Below are 11,616 nucleotides of genomic sequence, written 5' to 3'. Positions count from 1 at the left end.
GCTCTAAAACTTCATAGTTATTTCGGATTTCAAATATTTCGGTTGAGCATCACTGAAGAAACATTATTTGTCGAAATGCGCATCTGTTGCATCAAAATTGGTACTGTATAAGTTTTATATTGAACAATCACAGCTTTAAGATTATCTTTTCCAAAAATGTTTTATTTCTAATTTTCTATTTCTCAAAATTGGCCATAAATGTTATAATTAATGCTTATTATGATAATTGAACAAGCCACCTTAGTTACTCTAGTGCACATAACTTGATACATTTATTAATATATAGGTTCACGATCATTGTACATTGTATTGGACGCTATTGTTGTGACATGTATCCCGAAAAGGCATTTTTTAAACATGCAATAGCCTGATATTAAATGTCATAGTAAGAGAAAAGTATAAAAGATATGGGAAACAGAAAAACATTTCTAGAAAGCCTATATCCCGAAAGTTATTATACACGGAAATCATCAATATCCCAGGGTAGGCCATTTTTCATGGTTCGTGGATCATGTTCTTTAGGCCTAGGTTCGGCGCTTATAACCTTTGAGCAGGGAGGAGTCTTTATCATGTAACACCTGCTGTGATACAGGACCTTGGTTTTGGGGTTTGATCCGAAGAACACAATGATTTGGTCACCTTTTTCGACACACAGGGGGTATTGCTGACCTTTTCTAACCCTGATCCCAAAGGGATAAAATAACAATGGTGAAAATAATAAAATTTATAAAGCGCCTTATATCAATCAAATTACCGTATCACGCTTAACGAGAGTTCCATGGAATTTGAAATGGAACAGAAACAAATACCCACATTCCGATACCTAGATGTTTTGTTTGGGCTATGTAGGATAAATCAGCCTCCATAGCAAATCAGATAAATACATCAATTTGCAACTCTCTTTTCGGAAGCTATCGTTACGGAATATCCACCAGGTACAATCAGAACCAACAAGCGAGTATTGCTAACTCATATTTGATTAGGAAAATGATCAGTTGCATTTTTTTTTAAACTTAGAAGAATATACTTGTAGTAAGTGTTTTAGTGATGATGAAAGACTATTTCTTTCGAAATATGAAGGAATCAAATAATCACTTCGCTGTGATATTTCAAAGAAATGTTGGTTTTTTTTTCTGTTTGGTAGGCTATCCTGCAAAATCCATGAATATCTGTATTTCGTCTCTTAATGCAATGTTATATTTCTATCAACATTTACGCATTGTTGTGCCCAAGTTATATGTGCCGAGTGGTTCATGTATGAACTGTTTTATTTTCCAAAACAGCTCTTAATAAGAATGTAGCAGGTTGAAAATTGTTGAACCAAAAAAAAAAAAGAATAATCACCAATTCAGAAACGAAAAAATAAGTTTCGTATAATATATACCAATGTACTGACATGGTATTAAGTATTTTGTTTTTATCTCTAGTATTGTCCATACTGGATAGCCAAGAGTTTCCTAACAGCGGTAAGAAACTCGTCAATTTTATCATTACTGTTTTAATTAAAGTCATTTTTATTATTGTGTGATAGACCGACTTACAGTTCAGTTCAATGTTTCGTTGACAATCTTTCTTCTCAGGCAAAAGTCCCGTCACCGGATTGTACGTAGCTATTGGAATATTATCAACACTTCTCATCGTAACCGTCACAGTTCTAGTATATAAATTCCGAAAACAGAGACAGCAACCCTCTCTAAGGCATGACAATAACCCGCCACAAAACTGTGTTAATCATATAGAAATGGAGGAAACACACGATTACGATAAACTAGGCGTCAGGGATATGGATGAGTACCAAGAACTACCACCCATTGTTGCTGAGCAACCTCCACAGGAGAGATATGCGTCATACTCAAACTACATTAATTCTACACTACGATAGAAAGGGAATTGCATGTATAACATACACGTACCCCCAACAAGAATACAACTACAATCTTGAATCATATATACCTGATATTTTTTTAACTATTACATTCTTATCTCTGGATATGACATATCATTATCCTCCGGTGTTTTCATTTGTTTAACAGTGAATCATGGGAGTTATATTCACTTTTGTTACTCAGTTGTAATGAAAAAATAAACATCCATGTCTTTGCACATTAAACAGCATGTACATGGATTTTTTTTATTTTTTTTTTTCATTTGCAGAAATGAAATATAATGTAAAACATACAAGGTGAAGATAACGAACATTGATCAATAGCATAATTCCAATTTTCAAATGGACCGTTTCTAAACATCTGCCTCCAGATGCTGATAAGTTCCATAAGATATTAGTTTCCGTTGTTTCCGTGTTTAGGGAATATTCTTCGATAGGGAAGTTTAAGTTCCTCCCTATCTATTAATTGTCCAGATAATGAAATAATTCGAATTTTTACGAGCTCATTTATAGTCAAAATATGTTAATCCCATCGTGGACAGTATGCAGAACACTTTGCATGAAATGTGAAGATGACGAACGGCGATTAATCTCATATTCCTCCAAGAAATGAAAAAGATAGTAGAACAAAAACGGACCCCGGATATACCAGCTATGAGAACAAGTTACTAGGAGTATCATGCATCTCCTGTCGACTGGTCATGTCCAGCCTGAACCCAATATCTTGATCAGGTCAAAGGAATAATCTTTAGTCGAAATAAGTGTGTTAAGGATCATTGATTGATTGATTGATGTTTTCCGCCACACTCAGCACTTTTCCAGTTATATGGTGGCGCCCAGTTTTTTATTGGTGGAAGAGAGAACCCAGATATAATGTAGTTGGGGAGAGACCGCTGACGTTCCGAAAGTAAACTGGGAAACTTTCTCACTTACCGGTGCAAGTGGGATTCGAACCCGCGCCGACCAGTAGTAAGCGGTCGTGTGTTTATCAGCGCGATGATATATCCACTCGGCCACCAAGGCCCCCAATAAGTGTGTTAAGAACGGCATAACAATCGGTTTGAAACATGTCAAACAACATTTGACGAAAGATAGGTTACATTGGCAAAGTAGATCGTTATAACGATCGTATCATTTGCATATGATTTTCGAAATTGGAATTTAAAACAATATCTCTGAGCAAGCAAATCCTTAAATGAAAGTCGTGTCGTTGCACTCCATTGTTTAATACTTTCAGGTTTACTGTTACATGCAGGTCATCTAAAAACAATCAAAATAGTGTGGGGAGGTAACTGGTTCCCTTTTTAAATGTCAACACTATATCAATACCAATGATGAACTCCTATGTTTATAGGTTGGACATGAAATGTAATTATGCTTGACAACTTGTGCTAAACTTTCTCTCGAAATATTATGAGGCTATTGTGATGAGCGTTCGAAACCGGCTTCCAATGCGGAAATGGCAAGTAAGAGTAAGGGACGCATGTGTGTAGTTGTAGGAAGCAACAGCAGGCCCTTGGACACCGTTTCCGTCCATGTTTTCCCGAAGGACGAGCGACAGAGAGCAGCATAGACTCGATTTGTGAGACTTACCCGTGCAGACTGGACAGGATCGTCCCAGTATACTGTTGTTTGTAGTGTGCATTTCACGGACGGATTTTTCGAGGCTCAGTTTTCACTGATGAGAGAATTTGTAATTCCTGCGAAAAAACGCCTTTGCCCTGGTGCGATTCTATCGCGTTATCCTAAGCGGAAAGTGGACGACCTCAACCTTGCCCCCCTCTCTTCGCCCGAGCCTAAACCCAAGCGCCAGGCTGTCGTCAACATGGAGAAAAATAGGGTAGGTCGTGTATAACTTTATTATGAAGATTCCATCGGTTAGAAAGTTGATAATTTTTATTGTAGTTTGTGACGTTTATTAACCTTTTTCACTTTATAAGTTACAATACACGTACCATATGACGAGTTTCTTGCATGCCCCCATCTGATCAGGACCCTGGATTAGATTGTCGTTTAAACATATTCTGTCATATTAATCCACTGACCTATCTTAGTAATGTTATCAAGAACTTTGCATAATTTAAATATACGTAGACTTCTATTACTATTTTAGTGGGCAATATTATTTTTCCAACACGATTAAATGTTAACATTGCAAATATACCAATTCTGATCAATCAAGTGAAGGCTGAGGGTGTGGAGTGGTTGGCCTGTAACCCCTGTTATAACTCCTACATGTACATCCTTTGGATTTATACGTTAATGAACATTAAATTAAATTAAATTATGTCCAAAATGACATGTGATGGAAACCCCTCTTCACTAATTTAATTTACACAAATCACGGGCAGATCCAGGAATTTTGGAAAGGAAGGGGGGTATACCATTATTAAATTTTAGTTGTTAAAGGGGGGTTCCACCATCTATATGTGTGGGTGTTTTTTAGCAACATTTTCTGATGAAAGGGGAGGGTTCCGACCTTCGGGATACCCCCCCCCCCCCCTCTGGATGATCAGGATCCCCCACTGCAAATTATTTCAATATTTACATGGGGACATTATATTTCAAAATAATAAAAGAATTACAGTAAATACATTGTAAAGCACTATCGTAACAATTATTTTATCCTTTTTTATTGGGAACGGTTGATGGTTGCTGCTCTACATTTTAATGAGAATTTCTCAAGGCTGCATGACATAAAGAAAGGGGGGGACCAACAATTTAAAATCAGCTTCCCGAAGTTCAAGCGTGGGGAATGCAGTGTTCGTAGGAAGTCTGTTGATCCAACAATTGGTAAGAATGTACTTCTAAAGATAATCCACTATCATAATTCATATCAAAATTAATTGGCATGGCATTTTTAATATTTTTGCATTTGTCACTTTTCTTTCAATTAAGTTTAAAACAGCAATAACAAAGTTAATGAATTTTTCTTTTATTATTTATCAAAATACAATACATATAGTAAAGAACAATTTATTTATAAGGATATAAAGCCTACATAAAATTTTAAATAGTGTCCATTTATTCCAGCCCATAAGTCCTGATGAAAGAGAGTTATTTGGTTTTTCAAGGGTCATCAGAACCATTACCATGCTCATTGCCAGCTCAACCACCTTCACTGTGCAGTGAATTTTTCCATCCTGATAAAAAAGAAGCAATGCTACATTTTACATCGAGGTTCAGTCGGAAGGAGACATCCGTGTGAATGTGAACAAAACGTAATACTAGCTATTTGGACATTCTAGGAAAGCAGATGAAAATATGTTGGTCATACAGATGTGCTCTATTTTAATCTTGTTTAAAAATGTTAAATCATTGTGAAACACTTTTATCTTTGGTTTTGTTTAAATCTGAGCCAAAGTCATATAGAGTAGTAGGTTGTGAAAACAATTTTTCTTATTTTTTACAAATAAAAAAAGACTGTGAACAACCATAATATAGGGTCTGACCGTTTGGTAACAATTTGTTTGGTCTTTCATGCAACAGTGTGTTTTTGCAAATAATTTATAGAATAAAATATTAGCATAGCATATGTAGTATTAGTTGTATATATAATAGTTGTAAGAGTTAGAAAATGGGAACATAAAAGCAGGATCCTCGTCCCGTTCCTGGGTGCAGACACATTTTATTTGAAATATTGTTTGTGTAGCTCATGCTTTCTAGAAAATTGATGTATTATTTCTGGGCCATTTCTGTTAGAATGTTGTGCTCGAATTTTTTTGTATACATCATGTATGAATCGTACATTTGTTTTCAAAAAAGTTGCTTCAACTAAATCATACCATCACTCAGGTGCATTGAATCCTTGATACTCCTCAGAGGCAAAGGAATTCTGTCACAGCACATGATGGTAGAGGGACTCGCACCTTGTGCCCTAGGTATCCTTAGCACCATCAAACAAATTACCTGTGTGTTATGTATCTGTTACGCCTGTAATTCCGGGAAATGTTTGGATTTATTCACTAATGATAAACTAGCAATCAGACCCAATGGTCATGTGAATTTTGTATTGATTAAATCAATAAAAAAATGACTTGCTCTTCAATTGTTGCCCTCATTTCTCCATACTTGGTATTGGTATTATGCCGTCTCGAGCTCATACACATCTAAACACACTGATGAAAACCCAGGGTGTTCAGTAAAGCAGGCCAGTTCCTTGTTGAATGACTCCCCTCTTCTCAGCAACCCTTGGCAATTCGGTGCAGTATACACTTTCCTTGGCAGCTGGAATATGGGGATATAATCCACATTGACACCTAAAATGATTTGTAAACCATGTGGATTTGTGAAAGAATAGAGAACTCAATAATGGGGAAAAGATAAGACAATTTTCCTCTAGATGATAATTTTTAAAAATTCCTAGAAAAAATGTAAGTACAAATATAACAGTATAAAGGGGGTGTCACATGAGAGGATAGGAAAATCAATGTTATTTTTCAGCTCATTCCCAATGAAGTAATGAGTGAAAATACGCCACAGGAACAAATAATTTTTTCTGTAATAATAGTAGGCCTATTGATAATGGAGGGTAAATACCATACCACTCCCTAATTACTAAGGGGTGGTACGGTACACACCAGTGCGACCACTAACATTGTTATTACAGACAAAATGACATATTCCTGTGAATACGACGCGGACAGGCGTAATATGGTGATTATACATCTGTAATGTTATCATTAAAGTAATTAAGAATGATGTACATTTAAAAATGATTGATCAATTTCGTATTTCCCAAAATTTATTTTATAAACAATCTAACGGCGCCTTACCATTCAGTGCTTCCGAGGCGAAGTTCAAGTTGTTCACGTTCAGCATTCTCCCGATTTAACTCGTCGAAATAATCGGAATCCATTGCAGCTGACTCTTATTGGTAAGGGACGATGTCCTGTACGTCCTCGTTACGATGATCTTAAAAGGAAGACGCAGCAAATGATATGTGGAGGTTGAATTCGTCCACAGAAACGGAGGTATCGCTCGCATTTGCCATACTGGCCTGTTCGAGACTGATGGGTTGTGACGTAACACGTCATTATGGCTAAATATAGTAAAACCGGAAGTTCAGCTGATTGGTTTCGGGCAGGTGCAAAAATAGCTAGCTTTGAGGGGGAATATCTCTGTATTGAATGCACGCACGATCCTCATTTTTTATTCTTATATTTTCAATTGTATTTCTGAACGAATTTACTATTTTTGCACCCATGACAATATCTGGATGTTTTATAGTACTTAGGGGAAGCCAAACAAGACCAAATATTATATGATAAATAATAAGTTTAATTATATGAGAATGAGTTATTTGCGGGAACTCTTTAGAAATGTGTATCGTCAAGCTATTGGGTTATGGTTTATTGGTGCAACGTTTGCAGTTTTGTGCAGTTCTAAATTGATAGCCCAGGTACTGCAATCTCATGAAACGATGCTGACGAGATGTAATTAATTTGTGTGGGTCAATACGATGGCAGTTGACGGTTTTTTTATAAAGTATATCCTTTATTTATTTTATTTTTAAAAGAATAAAAAACAGAAGCAAAAATTAAAAAGTGTCACGATATTTTAGGGGTTTTACAAAATTGTGATGACCTATACACGCTATTTGGTGATTTATTAGTTTTAACTGTAATGAATGTAAATAAATACAATGTTGATATTCCTATCAGACAATAATCCGAGTACGGAATTACCTTAAACTTTACTAGCAATGACTTGTCAATATTTAAAGTTATTGATATTCAATTGGTGTTTCTTTGTATCTTACTATATGCAGATTATATTCTGCCTGATGTGTATTCCTTTAAATTACATGATACTAATATTGACATATTTTCATCAAGAATTTACCAACACTTTATACTGAATCAAGATTACTTGTCAACATGTTATGGAAAAGGGCCATTTTCTAGAGTTAACGCGTGGTACCCTTTTCTCTCTGTGTTTATTTCTCATTAGATGTTATCATGGAAAAGTAACAGATAATGTGTAAATATTAACCGTGATTCAATACAATCTACAAACTACAAGTAACAGAACATCCGTACAAGGAGACTAGCTGATAACGTTCACTACATAATTATCCATACTTAGAAACTTTCAATTTCATCTCTTCTTTTTTCTTTAAAAGTTTGCAGGCATATATCCCACAACATATGCCCGGAAACATTCCGGCTCGCAATCATTACATCACATTCAAATTTCTACGCCGTTAATGTTCAAGTTTATCGTGTTTTTCAACTTTTAATTAGTTAAACCAATAACGAAATTGTTAAAAATAAAACTATTTGTTAATTTCTAAATGAAATTCAAAGTATATAATGAAAAGGTTATATACTTTGTATGGTGAATTATTACGACCTCTTTTTTTTTTGTCGCGAACGGACCTTGCAAGCTCGGTCCGTCTAAGCGCCAAAACATTCGGTCGTCATATTTTCCCATACGAAGTCTTTAAGCTATGATTATTGAATTTAAGCTCAAATATAATCGGGAAAATATGCCTATCACGGTATCATGGCCAACAGCCCAACATGTCGTAAGTATGGTATATTCAGTTTAATTTGTTTCTTGTTTAAGATATTGGATGCATACATTTGCCTCCAAAACCGAAACAAACAACCTGGAACACGACATGTATCCTTAATCAAATACAGGTGGTTTTCTTTCTTATACTTTGGAAAATCAACAGTTGAACATTGAGTGGGCAATATTATAGCATATTAATTCTTGTTTGAATGGCAAACAATGTAAACCCCTTTTTCATCGTTCTATTTGAATGTATTGGCTGTCTTATTTAGGTTTTGATAAATGTAAAAGCAATGCAAATATGCGTTCTGCACGGCAAGCCCGGAAGAGAACATATTCAGTGTTATTCTGTCCTACGCAAATGTTCAGATGTTCTCAGAATTAATTGCAGAGATTATGTTGATACAGTTTGTATCAAAGACAACGTGTTTCGGTAAATACCCCTCTCTCTCTCTCTCTCTCTCTCTCTCTCTCTCTCTCTCTCTCTCTCTCTCTCTCTCTCTGTGTGTCTCTCAGTATCTCAGTATTTCTTTTTCTAGCATTCTTTCTCTTACTTTTTACTTTCTCCCACTCTCCAAGGATCTATATAAATGTTAAAGTTCATGACAAGTTAATTTTTATTTGGAATCAACTTACTAGCGAATAACTGGATTCGGGACTTTAAAGATCGCTGTATTATCAAATTTCTATGAACTTTATGAACTTTCAGTTACTGTCCGAAACATTGATCTTCGTGACGATACATTTAACAGTGACGAATTTAAGGAATGAAGGGGGAACTGGTCTCACCTCTTAAAATATTAGTGGTTTCTAGTTTATAAAAATGTAAACGATAAAAGAAGCAACAATTTCTCCTTATCTCGGGGAGATGAATGACACAATATTTTGTATTTATCAAATTACTTATATTAAGAGAACGTTTACCCCCCCCTTTTTTTTTTAAATTACCTTAATACAACTGACATAAAATAATAAGAATTAACACATATTTCGAAACTATAAAATATGTAAGACCCCAGGCGGCCACCAGATACCTTGCATCATAAAGTTGCGCCCCCTCCCACAATTCGTGGATCCGTTCCTGTTAATTGCATGCTTCACTAATGACACTTTCAAAATATGTCTTTAACATCATTTTTTGTGGTGAATATTTTGTATATTATTATCTTCAAAAAATCTAGGCGTTTTCATAAAGATGGGTATTTTCTCGTAATAAACCTGGCTCACACCACTGCGCAAATCCTCCAGGGAAATGTGACAGTGAATAGATCGCCTTTTAAATCCGAGTGGAATGCTCAGCGTGCAGTTGATGGAAGTACAGCTCAGCTTTATTCATATAACTCTTGTGCAATTACTTCACTGTATTCTGAACCTCTGTGGTGGAAGGTGTGGTTACATAGGGGTCCGTGTTTGCCCAACTATCTATTTAGTATTGCTTGTAGGAGTTATGAGATTGATCACTGTTCGTTATCTTCACCTTGCATAGTAGATTTAATATTTCTTATTTAGAAATATACCTTAGATAAGATAGTAAGTATTTGTATTTACAGTGTATATGTTTGTTTCTCATGCTGAAAACAAAATGCTATATGTGACTTTGCATTAAAATTGACACCTGTCACCAAGATTGTTTTAGAGCCTCAGACTATTTAGTAGAAAGATTACTTAATGGTTGCACCATGGACTTTCAAAATTGTACTAGAAAAGTTTATCCCCATTATATATACACTGATATGTTTTGACTAGAAATAATCTGGTTATACAGTTTCAATTCAATTGGGATTTATTACAGACCCTGAATCGTGCTACTACACCTCCAAAGCGCTTTGTTTTGTTTCGTACAAACCGTTCACTGTTTCGTGCAGACCGTTCAGCGTTCCGTACTAACCGTTCAGCGTTCCGTACAAACCGTTCACCATTCCTTGCAAACCATTTAACTTCCCGTGCAAATCGCTTAGTGCAAATCATTTTCGCATGGAATTTAGGGCAGGTAAACATTGTTGGGAAAGTGAGCAATTATTTCAAAATGCATCTTAAAAGACAAATTTTCAACAGTGAAAATCTGCAAATAAAACGAATCACTTTATCATAAAACTACCAGGCAGAGGAACATATAATGCTGTTTTATTGTATCACCCTTGGTAGCTTATAGCAAAGGCAGAGACATGTATAGCACTGCCCTCGATATATTTTTTTCGTATCAATTTATTTGTCTTCTTTTATTTGTATGATTAAGTTTTTCCTTTTAAATAAAAAAAAGGTATGTACATCAAAATTGTTTATCGGAACTGTCTGAACAATTCAAAGACCGACCTGTGTATTACGTGTGTAATATACGTAAATTCGAAAGGTCCTTTTTGGCCACAACAAATGTTAGCTAATCCGGGTTTTGAAATTAACATCCGTTCAGTAGGTGTGAAAATCGGCGGGGATATTTAAATATCACAAAAGAGGAGTTTATATCTTTCTGTCTGTATGTTTATAAATTTATTGACATTTAATTGGGGTTTCTTTGTATCTTAGTAGATAAAGATTATATTCTGCCCGATGTGTATTCCTTTGAATTTCATGATACCTATTATTGACATATTTCATCAAGAATTTACAAACACTTTATATGATTCAAGATTACTTGTCAACATGTTATGGAAAAGGGACATTTTCCAGAGTTAACGCGTGATACCCTTTTCTCTCTGTGTTTATTTCTCTTTAAATATTATCATGAAAAAGTGACAGATAATGTGTAAATATTAACCGTGATTCAATACCAACAATCTACAAACTACAGGTAACAGAACATCCGCACAAGGATACTCGCTGATAACGTTCACTACAGAAGTATCCATACTTATTGAATTTAAGCTCAAATATAATCGGGAAGGTATTCATATCACGGTATCTTGATTAACAGCCCAACGTGTCGTAAGTATGGTATATTCGGTTTAATTTGTTTCTTGTTAAAGATATTAGATGCATACATTTGCCTCCAAAATCGAAACAAACAAAACGAAACACGACATTTATCCTTACTCAAATACCTGTAGTTTTCATTCTTATATGTTGGAAAATCAACAGTTAAATATTCAGTGGGCAAGATTATAGCATGTTAATTCTAGTTTGAATGGCAAACAATGTAAACCCCTTCTTCGTCGTTCTATTTGAATTTATTGGCTGTCTTATCTAAGTTTTGATAAATGGAAAGGCAATGCAAA

General features: G+C 35.2%; 1 protein-coding gene across 1 annotated transcript; it reads left to right on the top strand.

The window, feature by feature from the left end:
* The first annotated feature begins 1,337 nt into the window (after positions 1–1,337).
* On the top strand, positions 1,338–2,051 carry LOC130049330 (uncharacterized). The gene is made up of 2 exons (XM_056146771.1): positions 1,338–1,466; positions 1,581–2,051. The coding sequence occupies exons 1-2, from the start codon at positions 1,397–1,399 to the stop codon at positions 1,880–1,882; spliced, it is 372 nt and encodes a 123-aa protein (XP_056002746.1). The 5' UTR covers positions 1,338–1,396; the 3' UTR covers positions 1,883–2,051.
* The last annotated feature ends 9,565 nt before the right edge of the window (positions 2,052–11,616 follow it).

This window comes from Ostrea edulis, chromosome 8 (assembly GCF_947568905.1).
Source record: "Ostrea edulis chromosome 8, xbOstEdul1.1, whole genome shotgun sequence".
In the NCBI taxonomy this organism is placed as follows: Eukaryota; Metazoa; Mollusca; class Bivalvia; order Ostreida; family Ostreidae; genus Ostrea; species Ostrea edulis.
Note: the sequence above shows the minus strand (reverse complement) of the source record. Positions and strands in the feature narration are given on the sequence as shown.